The 18,615-nt window shown below is 41.4% G+C and overlaps 1 protein-coding gene across 1 annotated transcript in view; it reads right to left on the reverse strand.

Moving 5' to 3' along the window:
- Window positions 1-18,615, reverse strand: part of LOC111873920 (bestrophin-2) — a 204,519-nt gene that overhangs the window by 69,109 nt on the left and 116,795 nt on the right. Inside the window, exon 4 of the mRNA XM_023869014.2 lies at window positions 18,082-18,211. Within this exon, the coding sequence (XP_023724782.1) occupies window positions 18,082-18,211 (130 nt within the window). The remainder of the gene's footprint in view (window positions 1-18,081; window positions 18,212-18,615) is intronic.

The raw sequence follows: 18,615 nt of genomic DNA on the forward strand, positions 1-18,615 counted from the left end.
ATTCCAATTTCAATTAGTCTATCAATCATGCCCTGTAGCACAGTTTCTTCCTTAGCCATTAACACAAGGTCATCTGCATATTTCACAGTTTGAATAATTTGCCCTCCTACTTTGAAGTCACCGAGCCCATCCAGAGCTTCCTTGGTAAGGCATTCGCTGTACAAGTTGAACAGAATTGGTGATAAACAGCATCCTTGTCGAACTCCTCTTCCAATCTGCACACTTCCTGTCTCCCCCCTGTCCAGTCGTACTCTAACTTTCTGATCCATGTACAATTTGCTAAGCAATCTTCTTTCATGCCAATCAATACCTGTTTCTTTCAGGATCTGCATTAATTTGGTCCAGTTTACCCGGTCAAATGCCTTCTGCCAGTCTATATATATATTCGCCAAAATAATATATAAATATCCAGTTCGTACCTCACAGGAAACACGTGACGTCTCCGCCACAAAGACCAGCCTGTAAATGCTGCTTAATGAGACTGTCGCCGTGTATTGTACTAACCACATGAAACAAATGCATTCTGTGGGCAGAATGCAGAGTTTTAGTATGTTAAAGTAGGTGATACACATAGTAACCACTGAGCTTTCAAGGGTTAATCACATCATTACCTTGCGCATGCAGTAGGTAGAGGGGGTTTGGAGAGTTGCTTTACAGAGAGTGACGTATCTCTTGTCGCTTAACTGTCACGTACTTTGCATTCATTTGATGTGCCGTGTCTCAGCAGATTCCATACCCAACAATTATCGCCACTTCTAAAGCAACAAAAATGAAAGGTATGTTCAAAGCATGCAAATTAGATGCGAGGGGAAAACTAAGGCAATAGCTCCCAGTGCAATACGACTAGCATCACAGATCCAGACAGAACAAATTGTGTACTAAAAATACCATATTAGTGCTTTAGGCGACAGCTGACCGACAGACTGAGTGACCTGCACGCGTCAGCGGCCCTCGTGTGTTACTCAAGACGCGGAAGGTACGACGCAGCGGTCTGACCTGCTAGTAAGGCGTATCAGTGTTGCATCTGGTCAATTTTCCGTAGCATTCCACGGATGTACAAGTCAGGTTTATTTTGTTAATTTGGTGCAAGAACCAGTAAGACTGGTCACAAATAAGGTCTATTTCCTGATGATTACGTGCATTGTTGAAATACGTGATAATGTTTCCATAATTAACGTGTTTCTGGACCCTGTCCACCGCCCTGTTTTTATTTAAAACACATAACGTTTTGGAGGCTGGATTCTGTCCTGTATTCAGATGGGACCTACTGAGTTGAGCCAAATCATTAGAGCTAGTCACTATCTCCGGGCATCAGCACTTGAGTCTGAGTTATATTATGACCTACGGTCAGTCGGCCAGTCTGTCTTGGAGTAAAGCAACCATCTTGGGTTTATTAACAAAATTTTATTACTGTCAGACAGTTGCGGGTCTGCTGATGTGGGGCGGTCTCTCTGACGAGAGAACGGGTCTGTTATTTACAAGTGCTGCTGGTACTCGCCAGCGCAGTCATCTTAGGGTCCCAGTCCCACCATATTTTACACTCTCAGATTAGAGACTTACTTTTTTTTTTTTCTTTTTTTTTTTTTACTTTACGACTGGCAGAGCAACGGTGAAAGTATCAGACCCCGCCTCCACACGTGTGATCACGTGTGCCTCACACCAGCACCAACACAAGATAGGATATACAAACCAAGCACAGCAAAAACCATTTGCGATAGTTAAGAACAACATTAAATGCATTAAAAAAAATCGACACACACGACGCCTAGAACCTATGCCCATGCACTATTTCAAGGCTATTGCTGTTAAAATCAGAGTATTATCAGAACAGAAGTCATCACTAAAGAGATAAATTCTTTGTATGGTACCAATATGAAAACACGATCTTCCCACATGATGTACACTGGACGGAGTTTAGTTTCTTTACTTCTGCTTTGATAACGGTAGTCCGGATGGGACAGATGTACAAGCCGAGCTGACCGATCGGGTGGTCTCTCAGAGACATGTGGGCGGATTCCTTGTGTTTCCTGTACGTGGTTTTATGTAGCAAATTTTTGTTATTAACTGGGCCGCCATTACGTTCAGACGTTCGTTAAAACCGAAATCTGAATATAACAGCGGTTTCTACCCCATCAAATAACGGAAAGTTAATTCACATGTTTAAATTTCTATTAGTATTATTTATTCGACCGAAGTAGGGTTAAGATAATTCCAAGATTTAAAGTGAAAATTTTCTGTCTACGAATAGACCGAACAGACATTATTACAGGCACTAGGAAAATAGTTCCCTCACTTCTATTATAAACATAATACAATAAATTAGGCCGGATCGCTTCCTTCGGCAAGTTTTAAAGTTCGTCATTCTCAAATTATGGCACAAACGGAAGCCATGTAAACTGTTCATTTGAGAAAGCGTCGATGAACAAATAAAGAGTCAAGATGGACTAACTCCATGAAGCAGACTCCTTATTAAAACATAATAATTGCTGGTCAAGAAATTCCTAGTACTTTATGGAAGCAAACGATTCATTATCGTGTTCATAAAAGGGTACCATTGGTCCCTACCCTGTGCCAGATCTTCCCATCCTGTTTCTTTACGACCCACTTTAATATTGTGACGTATTTGCGCTATGTAGGACACCTCCTTCAAGCGGTGACGTAACACATCGGAGCAACTGCCGCTGCTACGGTAACAGGCCAGTCAACACTCCGTCGCCCTCCCCCGCGGTGACGTAACAGGGGACACCACGGTTACTACGCAGCAATAAACAACTCTTGGTAGCGATCCCCAGCAACGCCTGTAAACACGACGTTACGCAACAGTGGTAGCTAACACGCAACTGTTTTCTGTGTTGTCAGTGCGGAAGCTGCATAACGAGAGGATTACCGGAATAACAAGTCATTTGCAGTCTAACATTCGCCGGAGTGAGCTGAAGTCCATTGTTATTGAGTTGTATCGAGTGAATGGCAGTGAATCCAGCAGGAGACGTATTTGTGATACTGCCGATGTCAGTAATTGTGAGACTGTGAATTGTGTAACTGTAAGAGCGAGTGGAATAAATTCACTTGATCCAAGACGGCGTGAAGTTATTTGTCGCGTGACATACCAAACACGTGACAATTTGGTGTCAGAAGTAGGATTCGAACCCACTATGGCCTACGAAGTATTATGTATTTTGGCAGCAATATCAAACTGTCCTCATCTCAACACAATATGGAACTCCGTTTCTAAGAAAGCATGTAAGATTCCCGACGTGAGAAGGGGCAGAAGAAACTAGACTATATATCGCTGTAATAAAGCTATTCTCCGAAGGCTAACGAGGAAATTCATAAAAGTGAGACATTCCAGTTCAAACGTCACTACAACTGTATTACAAGTTTAATCAGTGATGAAGCAGAAGTTCAGTTTAAAACGGTGTAAATAAACCGGGTTTCCGTGTGGAATGACAGTATTTCAAATGTAAATATTTTTAGAATGCGATAAGCTAGAACAAAAAGAGACTGAATTGCCTATAACTGTTGAATTTATTTTTATTTTACGTGTACAATTTCAATGTCAGTTCTGCTTTACAGTCAGTCTGTAATTCAGTCTTGCCAAGTAAGCGCAAATTTATTTGCTGATTGGCTGAACCTGTAGCTTCCCATGTCGTTTCTTTCAACTATTTCTAAGGACATTTCTTTCCCATTGGCTTCTACCGTAAGCAGTGACGAGGCCTGCGTGTTCTGATCACTTGCAGAGCTATGCTATCCTTTGGTAGTCAATAGTGATACGCACGTCTAAGGGTAGGGGCAGACGAAACGTATCAAGCCTCTAAGTGTGTGGGTTAGGGGTTTAGCGTGAGACCAAAGCCCTAATTTCGTCACAAAAATATAGGGCACAAGGAAGGATTCCAAATGAGGGATAATGAACATACGTCATAAATGAGGCCAAGGTTCTTAGAGGACTGTTTATCGAAGGAGTGATCTGAGTTCATATTGTCCTGTACAAAAATACAGAAGGAGACATCTACTGGAGTGACATCACGTGACCGGGGATGACAAGGAATCGGTCCTCATTTACCCATCAAACTACTGGGAAAATATGTATCTGGTGTTTTCTCCTTGTGCCGATCACACTCGCTGCGAGGTCTAAGGCCTGAATTGTATTCGCCCTATGAAACACTGGGGTCATGGGTTCGAAACTCACTCAAGACATGGATGTCTGTGTGCGTTTATTCTGTGTTTGTGCTGTCCTGTGTGTAAGTAGAGGTTTGGCGATGGGCTGATCTCCAGTCTAAGGAGTTCTACAGCCATTGATGGGTGAATATATGAATGAATGAATGAATGAATGAATGAATGCTTGCTACCAGTTGTCACCGAAATATACGGTTGTGCCATCTTGCTGGAAGATTTTACCATGACCCTCAAGATTTTAAAATTTCAATTTTGTAGCATGTCCAAATGTAGATTACTGCTTATTCTTTCCCAGAAATGGCTTTCAATATTTGTGTGCATGTAAGAACACACCACGCATCCATCTTAGAAGTATCTGTTTTATATCCCATATACTTCTTTGGTCGACTAGAACCGTTATGCCTGCTACAGTCCCTCAGTTGCGTTGTCTGAAGAGAGGAACTTGCTCATATAAACAACCCCTGTCATGCTGGATTTGTGGTTCTTACAGTGGTCGTTATGGAGAGATGCCTTCTGGTATGCCTGCCTAACGTCGTGTAGTCCGGTAAAAAATTAAGCTCTAGTTGCTACCAGCTTCGTGCTGGTTTCATGCCTGGCTTACAATTCAACTCTGAAGATGGAGGCCATATATTCCTCTTTCAACAGACTACACGGTGTTGTGGTCTAAAAGACCGAGCTCTTCTCGTGTCTCCATATATATATATATATATATATATAAACTCCGTGGCTTGAGTCCGCAAGCGAACTATACCGATCGGGCGACCGCCGCTTCCCGGCCAAGATAGTGCCAACTTTAGAGAATAGAGGGTGTCGCGTGGTCAGCGCAACGAATCCCCATGGCCGTTAATCCCGGTTTTCTAGACCGGAGCCGCTACTTCCCTGAAATATCTCCTCAATTATCCTCTCGAGGCTGAGTGGACCTCGTTCCAGACCCACTACTTCTCAGAAAATCTGGTAGCGCCGAGAATCGAACCCGGGACCTCTGGATCTGTGGCCAGGAACCCTGACCACTAGACCACAAAGGCGATCTCTTCATATATATCAACGTAACAAAATCAAAATGAGATAAAAATTTGAGTTTAAGAGGTGAAGGTTAATTTCACGATCTTGTGAGATGTGATGCCATTAGTTCGGTAGATAACACACTAGCGTTTCGGAAGAACTACTACTTCCATCATCATGACAGAATAACCTATTCAAAATGTATAATTTGTGAAAAGACGAACAAGACGGTGCTATAACAGTTCACAAATAACTGTCAAATCTGACGAAAGCACTGGCACGTAAAGCAACGTCCCTTATAACCGCGGTATGGTCCATCCGGATATTACGAAATGATGAGGCGGCTTCCAGATACAGAAGATAAATGCAAATAAATCTATATTAAATATTTTTGTTGTTGCTGTTGGGGTGGGACTAGGTCCCTTGTACTGCGGCCACTTCTGGCCTATTGTACCAGCCCCAGATGAGAGGTGAGGGTGATTGTGGAGCAATTGGTGGAATGAAGATTGGCAAGGGGAAACCGAAGTACTCGGAGAAAACCTGCCCCAGCGCCACTTTGTCCACCATATATCCCACTTGACCAGACCCGGGATCGAACCCGGGCCGCCGCGGTGGCATGTTAGCAAACGTATGATACCTCGAAGTTTGATACACGCGGTAAATGCGTATACAATCTTACTTCAAAGACCTGAGGGGAAAAGAATTGTAGAACATGGATGTAGGTGGACGGTAATATTAAAACGGATCTTAAAGAAACAGTACGTGAGCCGATGTACCAGTTTCAACTGACAGGATAGGATGTCGTTCTGGGCCTTGAGGACCGAGTTTCAAGTTTATAGAAACATATTTGGGTTTCATAGAGGAAAAGAAGTTCTTAATCAGCTGAGTGACTGTCAGCTTCTCAAAAAGCTTTGCCCCTTCGAGTTAGGAGGGAATACTGATAAGTGTCTAGAACCGTTAACTACCAAATGAATAACTGTTATATGACCTATTAAAGTTCAGCTAAGACTAATTAAAAAATAGAAAACATCCCAACCTCTATGGGCATGTAGGCACGTAATCACAGCCTCTAATCAATCTAATCACTGTGTTTAGTTTCCTGCGGCTCTGTCACGGACTTGCTCTTCCTCCCAACCTGTTTTTGCTGGTAACAGTTCAAGCCCCTTGGGTGAAAATTCCGCAAAATTGGAACAGGGCAACAGGCCTACTCCTGGAGTTTTACGGTCATGAACAGGATGAAACACTAAGAGGTTTGAAGAGCACAGTCCCCTGGATTACACGTAGTTCTTAGAGGACTCGACGTTTCGAAGGAAATTTCAATTTTCAGGGTTGAATAGTAAGCTATGCAAGAAAGCACCAGAAGGAAGCAAATTCAGTTCAGCTTGCGGCCTGCTTCTGCTGGTTTCTTACTTGGTTTACTTTTCAACCCTCAAGATGGAGACGATATATTCCCCCGAAACATTGGGTTCTCTCCGAATTGCATGGGGTTGCCATCTAAGACCGTACTCTTCAAAGCCGCCGGTGTGAGGACCTCAAATCCGAGAAGAATATTTTTCTTAACTTCATAGGGTAAAGGGGGGCAATAACGCCACTAGAATTTGTTAAAAGCAGCTGTGAAAATAATGCAGAGTGTTCGACGGCGTCTAGTTGCTGTGAGCACTGCATGACGTCCAACAAGTCACATTGAAACCGTCGAGGTCGGGCTGCGAGAGCTCGAATAGTTATCGCGTCAGTTGCTACCCTACCCCTACGCCTGAATATTCGCGCGGTCACAGGTCAAGAGTCTCAGTGTTACAATAAGCAGCCATTGTTATTAACGCTTGTATGTGACTGGGTGTCGTGTTCGTCATTCTTTCTGGCGAGGATAACAAAAGGCTTCTTCATCTGGTTTCTTCAACTTTATTCCGCGATGAATGCGACAACCACAGTTCGTGTAATAACGCCACCCATGTTTATTTTTGCGTTTTATCAAGTTTTACATTAAAATAAGTGAAATCTGTAATTTTTCTTAGCGAAATTAACTTGTTTAGCACAACATAGCTCTCCAGCCATAGGACAAAATCTCCCCCTTCCTTAGAAATATTATTTATATTATTTCTAATGTTTTACAAAACTTCGACTTTGAATTTAATAATTGTGTTGCTGGTGTTTATATTCCTTATATATATTTATTTCTATAAGATTTATTTGAGTTAATGCCCTGCCCATATGGTGATAACGTCGTTTTGCCTTTTCTCAAATTCACGTTCCCTCTGAGAATCAGAGTAAAGATTTTATAAACATCCGCACGTCTCTCAAACTGTGAAGGTTGTAGTAACAAGAGAAATATAGTTTTGAATATTACTGACATATAATTGCACAGCTGTAAGTGATTAACTGATCTGGGGGCCTTTTCCCCACTTTACCTTATGTGTTTTCTACACTTCAATTCAATTACTAAATATATAAGATACATTGGCTAACCTTAATAAATACACCCACGTACACATGTGAAGTCACACAGTAACAGTGTGGTCAGAATTTGTGCGCGCGCGTGCGTATATATATATACAGAGAGACGGATGACCTTCAAGGTCGATACGTGTAGCGTGAAGTAAAGACATCTGTTGTAAATTGTATACAAGCAGCGTTTATGTGATACGATATATATATATATATACTGATTTATTGTCGGTTTGTCTGAGCTCTCCCAGTTTCCATCTTTCGTCTCCCACGCCCACTTTATCCAACTCTCCCTTGTCGCTTAATACAGACATTCAAGCTTCACAACTGACAGTGCGCATGCGTTATAATAATACAGCGTTCATTGATTTAGTCACAATAAATTATTAAGCAAAATTTTTAAATGTCGCGCTGTGATAGATGTACTGTAGCAATATAAACCGTCTCTTAACTACTTTATTACCCCAGTAAATCACTTGGAGAACTTGCTCAAAGTGAGGGTCATCATGGTGATGATATACTTCATATAGCTAAGTAATATTTTCAAACGTCCTTCGAGTATTGTCATGTGGTAGTCTGTGCTGTTCACGTTGTCTTCTCCCGAAAGTGTCGCAAATCTTTTCCTTAACACTTCAGAAGACAAATTACGCTTCTTCGGAAGGGACGTAGGCATTTTCTGGAACAGTCTGTCTGGATTCTCCCTGTTATGAGCCTTCTACGTATGACTGCAAAATACAGGCTGTCCGGATGGAAGGAACCCAAAATAAAATAATTATATCTCAGAAAGCTTTTATTATACATATTTATGGGTTACACCACTACAAAGGGAAACTATCGAAGTGTTTTCTGAGTATATAACTTTCTCAATAAATTTCAACGTGGGCTCCCTTGGTGGCAGGACAGATATCCAAACGATCCAGCATGTTTGGTGTTACCATAGCCACAGACTTCATACGGGCTTTCAGGTGTTGCAGATCGTTGATCTTAACCTGGTAGACAATGTTCTTCACATAATCCCAGAAGAAAAAATTAAGTGGGGTTAAATCTGGTGACCTAGGAGGCCAAGCAATTGGTTCACCTCTGCCGATCCATCTCTTAGCCATCTTTCTGTCCGGGTGATTCCTAACATGGTGGCGGAAATGTGGCGGCGCATGCGCGTAAGCCGGGTATGAAAAAACACTTTCAGGGTTTTCCTTTAGATGAAATAAACCGGATACGTATATGAAAATAAGTTTCCGATATATATATATTATTTTGGATACCTTTTATCCGGGGGGCACGCCGTAGCGTATTTATTATTATTTTTTATTATTGCTAGTGGGGTGGGACTAAGAAGTCCCTTGTACTGCGGCCACTTCTGGCCTATTGTACCAGCCCCAGATGATACGTGTGGGTGATTGTGGAGATATTGGTGGAATGAAGACTGGCAGGGGAAACCGAAGTACTCAGAGGAAACCTGCCCCAGCACTACTTTGTCCACCACAAATCCCACTTGACCAGACCCGGGATCGAACCCGGGCCGCACGGTAGCGTAGTTGGTTGAGGCACCCGATGAGGTCATTGGATTTTTTCAATTGACCTAATCCTTCCAGCCGCACTATGGCCCTGGGGTCGACGCAGCCTTTAATAGAAACGAGTACCAGGAATTAATTAAATAATTTTCCTGGGGAGTAAAACGCGGCCGGGGCGTAAGGCTGGCAACCTTACCGCCATCTTTGAGCCGATTCTCTAGATAACGTGGGACCCTCAACGTCTCATAACCCTATGGGCCTTCACGGCCTGTTACAGGGNAGTAGTAGTAGTAGTAGTAGTAGTAGTAGTAGTAGTAGTAGTAGTAGTAGTAGTAGTAGTAGTAGTAGTAGTAGTAGTAGTAGTAGTAGTAGTAGTAGTAGTAGTAGTAGTAGTAGTAGTAGTAGTAGTAGTAGTAGTAGTAGTAGTAGTAGTAGTAGTAGTAGTAGTAGTAGTAGTAGTAGTAGTAGTAGTAGTAGTAGTAGTAGTAGTAGTAGTAGTAGTAGTAGTAGTAGTAGTAGTAGTAGTAGTAGTAGTAGTAGTAGTAGTAGTAGTAGTAGTAGTAGTAGTAGTAGTAGTAGTAGTAGTAGTAGTAGTAGTAGTAGTAGTAGTAGTAGTAGTAGTAGTAGTAGTAGTAGTAGTAGTAGTAGTAGTAGTAGTAGTAGTAGTAGTAGTAGTAGTAGTAGTAGTAGTAGTAGTAGTAGTAGTAGTAGTAGTAGTAGTAGTAGTAGTAGTAGTAGTAGTAGTAGTAGTAGTAGTAGTAGTAGTAGTAGTAGTAGTAGTAGTAGTAGTAGTAGTAGTAGTAGTAGTAGTAGTAGTAGTAGTAGTAGTAGTAGTAGTAGTAGTAGTAGTAGTAGTAGTAGTAGTAGTAGTAGTAGTAGTAGTAGTAGTAGTAGTAGTAGTAGTAGTAGTAGTAGTAGTAGTAGTAGTAGTAGTAGTAGTAGTAGTAGTAGTAGTAGTAGTAGTAGTAGTAGTAGTAGTAGTAGTAGTAGTAGTAGTAGTAGTAGTAGTAGTAGTAGTAGTAGTAGTAGTAGTAGTAGTAGTAGTAGTAGTAGTAGTAGTAGTAGTAGTAGTAGTAGTAGTAGTAGTAGTAGTAGTAGTAGTAGTAGTAGTAGTAGTAGTAGTAGTAGTAGTAGTAGTAGTAGTAGTAGTAGTAGTAGTAGTAGTAGTAGTAGTAGTAGTAGTAGTAGTAGTAGTAGTAGTAGTAGTAGTAGTAGTAGTAGTAGTAGTAGTAGTAGTAGTAGTAGTAGTAGTAGTAGTAGTAGTAGTAGTAGTAGGAGTGTAGTGTATTCTGATTCCATTTCCTGACACAAAAAGGAAAAAAGCCGAGAATTTCGGGGCCGCGATTTGATGAGGTTCACGACTTTTAGTACTTCGTCCGGCACAACTTTCAGAGAAGATGGCAAAGACTTATCCATCTTGAAAAATAAAGTAGTCTAATAGTAATAGAAAATAGCAAGACTAACTAGCAACCACAATTTTCGAACTACTTCAGAGCACAGCTGTGATAGAACAGAAACAATTGTATTCTTCAAACGGAAGAAGTGACACATATACCGACTTATTTTTGAAATATTTATAATTTTAAATGAAGTCCAACAATCGGTGGGTGCATCGTTACAGGAAGAAAGCCATAAAGTTGAAGAAGCTCTAACTTCTAACAAACAGGGGCAAATACCAAAACAACGTTATAAAAGACAGGAAAACCCATGTTAATCCCTGCAGTTTTAGGGAAAAGCACGTATACAGAACATGCGGCAAGCATATCAAAGAAGCTGCGCAGATGCGAGAAAAATAAAAATAAATCAATAATGAAAACTATGATATAACAACAACTGTGAGTAAATAATTTTCGTTTAATTTCTTAGAATACAACATTACTGTACATAAAAAATCAAGGCATGTAATAAAGAATAAACAAGCATCATCTTATTTAATCAGTGCAGTGGCTGAGAATAAAATACAAGCATATGAAACACGGCAACTGGGATAAAATTAAACGAATAAAATTCGACAATTAATTTCTTACAATAGGTAAAACTTCGCGTCACACCTTTCACCTTGTGACGGCACACCGGCTGCGGAACACTGATCTAGACAATCGGCTCACAGATGGCGGTGGGGTTGTTAGTCTCACGCGCTGGCCGCCCTTTCACTCAAGATTCCTGGTACTCATTTCTGTTCGAGGCTGAGTCGCCCCCAGGGCCATAGTGCGGCTGGAAGGATTAGGTCAACTGAAAAAATCCATCTCATCGGGATTCGATCCCGCGACCTTCAGGCTTGTAGCATAGTGTCTCAACCAACTACGCTACTGCGTGCCGGCGTAACACATGTCTCTAAACAGTAGTTCTTCGAGGGATATAAAACATTAGGACAGCAGCTGACTGTTTAGACGTTCCGTTTATGGTAATATTCAAACAGTCCTTGAAGTTTTTTATTTGTTTTAAATTGTGTAAATAGTACTGGGTCTAAATGAATCGTCTGGTATACAATAATTACTCTATTACTAGCAAGAAATGTATTTGTATTATGGCCATGTCAGATACACACACGCATTATTAAGTACATAGCGAGGAAACACAACTGTGGACCATAATTACATTGGTTTTACTGGAACAATTGAAGGTTAAACTTGAAGTATACAAAGACCGCTGTACAAGATCTACAGACGTTCATAACATCACTTTATTAGTGTTCCAAAGGATGTCTTTACGTACCGGCCATCTTCACTTATGCAAAATGTTCCCGTTATATGAAATAAATTTTCTCAACACTTTTGAAGTGGTCATAACCCGGAGAGTTCGATAAGCCTACACTGAGGAAATTCTGTGGTTTGTGATTAGGAAATTCACTGTATACTGTAACAATGGGGGCTGGACAGAGAATGAAAAAATGCATTTGTTGTCGTTTTGATGGAAAATCATTAAGGAGTGTGGGTAAAGAATTATATCATGCATATTAAGGAAATGTTTTTGATTATGAGGGCTGCATTTACTTCTCTGAGGAACAGATGCAAGAGCAATGGTTTCAGTATTGCCTCATAGGTATGACAGTACAATTCGCTTCTTGATTTAGTGGATTTATTTATTCTTTCTTAATTATAATCGACATTTGATTAGTTGCGATTTTGAATTTATAGTCGTCTGAACTGAAACAGCAGGATTCAGCATCCACTTAAAGTATCCATTTTAAGTTTAAAGTTTTCTTAAAATAAACGGTAAGGTAAAAAAGGTAACGCTATCCTTGTTAACAGGCAGTGGAGGCCCATAGGGTTGTGAGAAGTCGAGGCTCCCACATTTTCTAGACAATCGGCTCACAGATGGCGGTGAGTTGTCAGTCTTATGGGCCGGCCGCCCCTCGAAGATTGCTGGTACTAATTTCTATTAAAGCCTGAGTCGACCCCAGGGTCATAGTGAGGCTGGAAGGATTATATAAATCGAAAAAAAAATCAACCTCACCGGGACCCGAACCTGCGACCTTCAGGCTTGTAGCATAATGTCTCAACCAACTATGCTACCGTGTGCCCTCAAATAAACTGTACGGAAACAAATAAATACCGTAGCTTATTTACTACGACTTCATCATCATCATCATCAGTAATCTGTCAAGACGACAGGTCCACAGTCTCTTTCAAAACAATTCCTCCACTTAATGCGATCTAGAGCTTTCTCCTTCAAATGACAGTATCCTCTTCTGTCCCCAAGGTCATCCAGCATCTTCTTACGTCTTCTTCCTCGTCTTCTTGTCACTTCTATCCGCCCATCTATCTTTCCTTCGATAGCTTCTTTTAGAAGGCAGTTTCTGCGTAAAACATGACCAATCCAATTAGCCTTCCGTTTTCTTATTTCATGTAGGATATTCCTCTGCTCACTGACTCTAATTAACACTTCTTCATTTCTCACATAATCGGTCCAACTGATCTTCTCCATTCTTCTCCAACACCACATTTCGAAACTTTCCAGATGTTTCTGATCTACTGCCCTAAGTGTCCATGTTTCAGCCCCATACAGAGCTATGCTCCAAATGTAGCATTTCACTAGTTTCTTCCTCAAATTTAAGTCCAATTTGCTGGTAAAAAGATTCTTCTTCTTGCTAAATGCAGCTTTTGCCATGGCAATCCTGGATTTAATTTCACAAGTACACCTTCCATCATCTGTTAACAAGCTACCCAAATATTTAAAACATTTCACATTCTCCACTTGTTTTTGGTCTATCTTTATTGTGACTGGGGTTGGTTGTCTCGAAATTTTCATTACTTTTGTTTTCTCCACATTCATTTCCATGCCATAGCACCTTCCAATTTCAATTAGTCTATCAATCATGCCCTGTAGCACAGTTTCTTCCTTAGCCATTAACACAAGGTCATCTGCATATTTCACAGTTTGAATAATTTGCCCTCCTACTTTGAAGTCACCGAGCCCATCCAGAGCTTCCTTGGTAAGGCATTCGCTGTACAAGTTGAACAGAATTGGTGATAAACAGCATCCTTGTCGAACTCCTCTTCCAATCTGCACACTTCCTGTCTCCCCCCTGTCCAGTCGTACTCTAACTTTCTGATCCATGTACAATTTGCTAATCAATCTTCTTTCATGCCAATCGATACCTGTTTCTTTCAGGATCTGCATTAATTTGGTCCAGTTTACCCGGTCAAATGCCTTCTGCCAGTCTATGAAGCAAACACACAGTTCTTCATCTATCTCCAAAGTTCGTTCCGCTATAATTCTCATCATCCCAATTGCATCCCTGGTTCCTTTTCCTCTTCTAAATCCAAACTGATCTTCTCCAAGTACATCCTCTATTTTCCTTTCAATTCTTCTTTTAAGTATCTTTGCTATTATCTTTGCTGTATGTGCAATAAGACTTATTGTGCGATGGTCGCTGCATTTTGTAGCTTTTGTCTTTTTCTTTAAGGCAATCATTGTAACTTCTGTAAAGTCCTTGGGCCACTCTCCACTTTCATATATGGTGTTCATTAGTTTTGTCAGTGTTTTCAAACCACCTTCTCCCAGTAACTTGAGCACATCTCCAGGTACATCATCATCTCCTGTAGCCTTTCCCTTCCTCATTTCCTTGATAGCTTTTTCCACCTCACTTTGTAAAATATATGGTCCTTTCTCGTCTGTATCTACTTCTTCTTCCGGTTCAACTTCTAAGGTTTCTGGCCGATTAGGTCGATCATATAGTTCTGAAATATAATTTTCCCAAATTTTCAGCACTTGCCTCTGATCTACTATTCTATTCCCCTGGGAGTCTTCGATGCCAACATTTTGAATCCCATGATTCTCTTTCCATCCTAGTTCTTTTGTCTTCATGTACATCAAATCATAACGGCCTGTTCTTTGAAATTCCATAATCTCATTACATATCTTCTCAAGATATTCCTTTTTGGCCCTGTCCGTGGCTCTTTTCAATTCATTCCTCAGTCTCCTGTATTTCCTCCTGCCTTCTTCATTGTTGACATTCTTCCATTTCCTTCGCTCCTCCATTTTACTCATCATCTCCTGTGTAACCCATGGTTTTCTTGCTATCTTCTCAACTTTACCTACCAAATCACTGATAGTATCTAACATGCATTCTTTTATATCGTTCCACTGCGCTTCAGCATTTCCGCTTTCACCTTCAATTGCACCGAGTTTCTCTTCTAGAGTCTCTTGCACGCTTTGTCTTTGAGCATATAACTTCTCCAAATCCCATCTGGGTCTGCGCTTTCGAAATCCTATAATTTTCTTCAACCTGGTTCGGAACTTGGCAACCAGCAAGTTGTGGTCAGAGTCAATGTCTGCCCCAGGAAGCGTCTTCACATCCTTCACACTGTTTCTGAATCGATGTTTCACAAGGATGTAGTCCAGCTGATGCCTCTTCCAATCCCCAGGTGCCTTCCATGTGTAAATTCTTCTCTTTGGCTTCTTGAACCAAGTGTTGGTAACAATCAATCCATTTCGTTCACAAAAGTCAATAAGCATTTGACCTCTGTGATTCCGTCTTCCTAGTCCATGTGATCCAACAATATTCTGATATGGTTCATCTCCAACAATGCTGTTCCAGTCTCCCAATATGATGCTGTTTGTGTCTCCTCTTCCATCTTCCTGAAGAATTTCTTCAATTGTGTCATACACTTTTTCCACTTCATCGTCTTCATACTCTGATGTTGGCATGTACACTTGTATAATCAGTATATCTACCGGTTCTGCCTTTAACTTCAGAGCAATAATTCTGTCATTACAAGCAATCTTCTTAACAACACTCCTCACTACACTTTTATGCACCACTATTGCCACACCTCTTTCAGCCCGTTCACCTCCGGAATAATACACTGTATAATCACCGCTTCTTATTTCACCTTGTCCTTTCCACCGCACTTCGCTGACACCTAGCACAGACACTTCATTCTTCTGCATTTCCGTTTTCAAATTCTCCAATTTTCCTGCTTGATTCAAGGTCCTGACATTCCATGTTCCAATCTTGTATCCATGCTGTTTCTTCTGATCTTCGCACTTTTTCTTGTTGTAACGCCTGCATGACATTTCCTCTAGAAACACTCCCCCCCGGAGATCCGATTGGGGGAGTAGTTTACCTCCGGATTGTTTTGCCTCCAGAGGAAACATCTCGCATATATGGTATCTCTGTTTTTGGAAAGAGACTATCCAGGAAAAGTGATAATGTGGTAGTTTTTCCATTTGCTTTCCACATCGCAGTACAGCAGCCGTTCAAACCACTCTGGTCACGCCTGCTACTACGACTTATCACTTCAATAAACCCACATACGAGTAAATCTGAGTTTCTTAGGCCGCGCCATAGCTCAAGCGGTTAGTCGCTGGCTTCCCACCGCGGCGGCCCGGGTTCGATCCTGGGTCTGGTCAAATGGGATTTGTGGTGGACAAAGTGGCGCTGGGGCTGATTTTCTCAGAGTACTTCGGTTTCCCCTGCCAATCTTCATTCCACCAAATTCTCCATCATCATAATCAGTCGGGGCAGGCTACAATAGGCCAATCAGTCGCTGCCGTGGTGAGTGGACCCAACTGGACTCCACCCTCCCCCCATAGCGAACTCTTGAGTTTGAATGGGTAGCACATCTACTTCGTAACAAGGAAATCCCGGGCTAAAATCCGGGCGCGGAGAGCAGGTATCCTGGCTTTGTTTTTTTGGTGATTTTCATCAGTTCCTCCAGGCAAATACCGTAGAAGTAACTCACATTATCCGGGCGAGGAGAGCAGCTACCATGGCTTTGTTTTTTGGTGATTTTCATCAGTTCCTCCAGGCAAATACCGTAGAAGTAACTCACATTATCCGGGCGAGGAGAGCAGCTACCATGGCTTTGTTTTTTGGTGATTTTCATCAGTTCCTCCAGGCAAATACCGTAGAAGTAACTCACATTAGGCCATGAGCCCTTCCTTTCACATTATTTTCAATTTATTATTCTTAATCGATGTATCTTTCAACACTATATAGCAGCGATGTCCAACTTCAAACAGGTTGTGATCGACTTTTTAGTGTCAAAACTGCCTGCGTTCTACCACCCCCTCCTATCATCGTACCTCGCTTTAAGAAAAAATATTGGTAAAAATAACACGACACATGATGTTTGTTGTAAAAGCAACATACATTGGAAGTACAGACTACTTTAACACGTATTTTCCCTTCAAAATCTGAATATAATCATATTATATTACAAGTGAATTTACATACTTTTCACGTATAATTTCCTTATAGGCCTATGAGATGGACCAAAAATCGTCCCGAGATCGACGCGTTGGACATGCCAGCTATATAGGGTGAATGGGCAGCCAAGCAAACAAAGACAAATAAAATCAGTGAAAACTGAACTGAATATTGGTAACCATGTGATTACTCTTCAACATGAATTCTCATAAACAAAAACAAGATATAGCATACCAGTCCTTAGTAGTTCTATGAGAGTGAGTGAACTGCTAGACAGATGCTTCATTATCAATAAATTCAGGGTTTAAAGCAAAAGGATATGCTATCAAGCATCTTTCTTACTGAAGAGTTCTGACTTCTGGAATATATCGCCGTGTTACTACATGAGGATGCATCCCAGCAGACAGAGCTCTTCATAACCACCGCTGTGAGATTCTCAAAAACAACTTCTTGTATTGTTTATCTCCGTTGCGTTGAATGGTGATATGTCTTGTAAATCCCATAGAGACCAATGTGGGAGAAGGGGAATGCATATAGGATATTGGTGGGAAAGCCAGAAGGAAAGAGACCACTAGGAAGACCAAGGCGTAGGTGGGTGTTCAATATTAAAATGGATCGGGATGATATAGATTGGATTGGTCTGGCTCAGGACATGGACCAGTGGAGAGCTCTTGTGAGCACGGTAATGAACCTTCGGGTTCCATAAAATGTTAGGAAGTTCTTGAGTAGCTGCACAATTGGCAGCTTCTCAAGAAGAGCACAGAGACCGGCCTCACCACGAAGATTGGTTGTCTCGCTGTGAAACAGCGGGAGCATAGATCGTTTTATGCATTGTATCTTATGTGGCGTCCTAATAATTACCGGGCAGATATGATGAAAAGGGAATTCGGATAAGGAGGAATTTTATGTTAAAGACATCCAACAGACAATCGCCTACTCAGCTGTTAATAAGGTCCTTCGCCTAACAAAATATAAAAATGTTAAGTCCCTGCGCTTAATTCATTAAGCACTATGCTATGATGACATACGGAGGAGTTGAGTTATACCCCCACCATTCCTGACTTCGGCACTAGATGGAGACGAATAGTCAGCCTCACGCCCCAGCCGCTTTACCGCAAGGGAAAAAGCCCCAAGGTAACCCATTGGATACAAGGCTGAGTGGGCCCCAGACGCTGTGCAGAAGAGAAAAAATATCTTCTCCTATTATTTGTATTATGTAACCTACTTAATGCTCAAGTTAAGTCAAACACAGTGAAATGGATGTAGTGCTGAGTGACATGACTTGGCAGTACTCACCCGCGTCCACCATGTGTTGCCATGCGGGGAAGCGCTTCTTCACACGGAAACTGACTTTCTGCAAGGTTATGACGTAAGACAACATAGCATAGCGGACGATATTCCTGCGCATGAGTCTTCCCCTCTCGTCCTGCAAACACAGAAATCAAGACTTGACTATCCTGTTACAAGAATTACACTTCACGACTTACGTAAGCCCATATATTAATTACATAAACAGTGTGCGAGAAATTGGGTCGTTGTGGTACTGACAAGAGTATTGTCTTCTGGGTTGTCTGGTGAAAGTTTACAGACGTTTCAGACGGACATACTGTCTCCATCTTCAGGGTCGGAGAGTAAACCGTGCACACAAAGTCGTTCTGCTTCCAGATTGCTTGCTTGCAAGGTTTGCATTTCCATCCTGAAGATATGCTGAGTGTGTGAATTAGCGATAGAGCTACAGTTACTTGTAGTTACGACCTGTAAGTGTTTAATTAATCCAATTACCAATCCAAACATTATCTGTAGTCACGCTTTCACGTGACAATACCAAGG

The sequence above is a fragment of the Cryptotermes secundus genome, unplaced genomic scaffold (genome assembly GCF_002891405.2).
Source record: "Cryptotermes secundus unplaced genomic scaffold, Csec_1.0 scaffold639, whole genome shotgun sequence".
Classification (NCBI taxonomy): Eukaryota; Metazoa; Arthropoda; class Insecta; order Blattodea; family Kalotermitidae; genus Cryptotermes; species Cryptotermes secundus.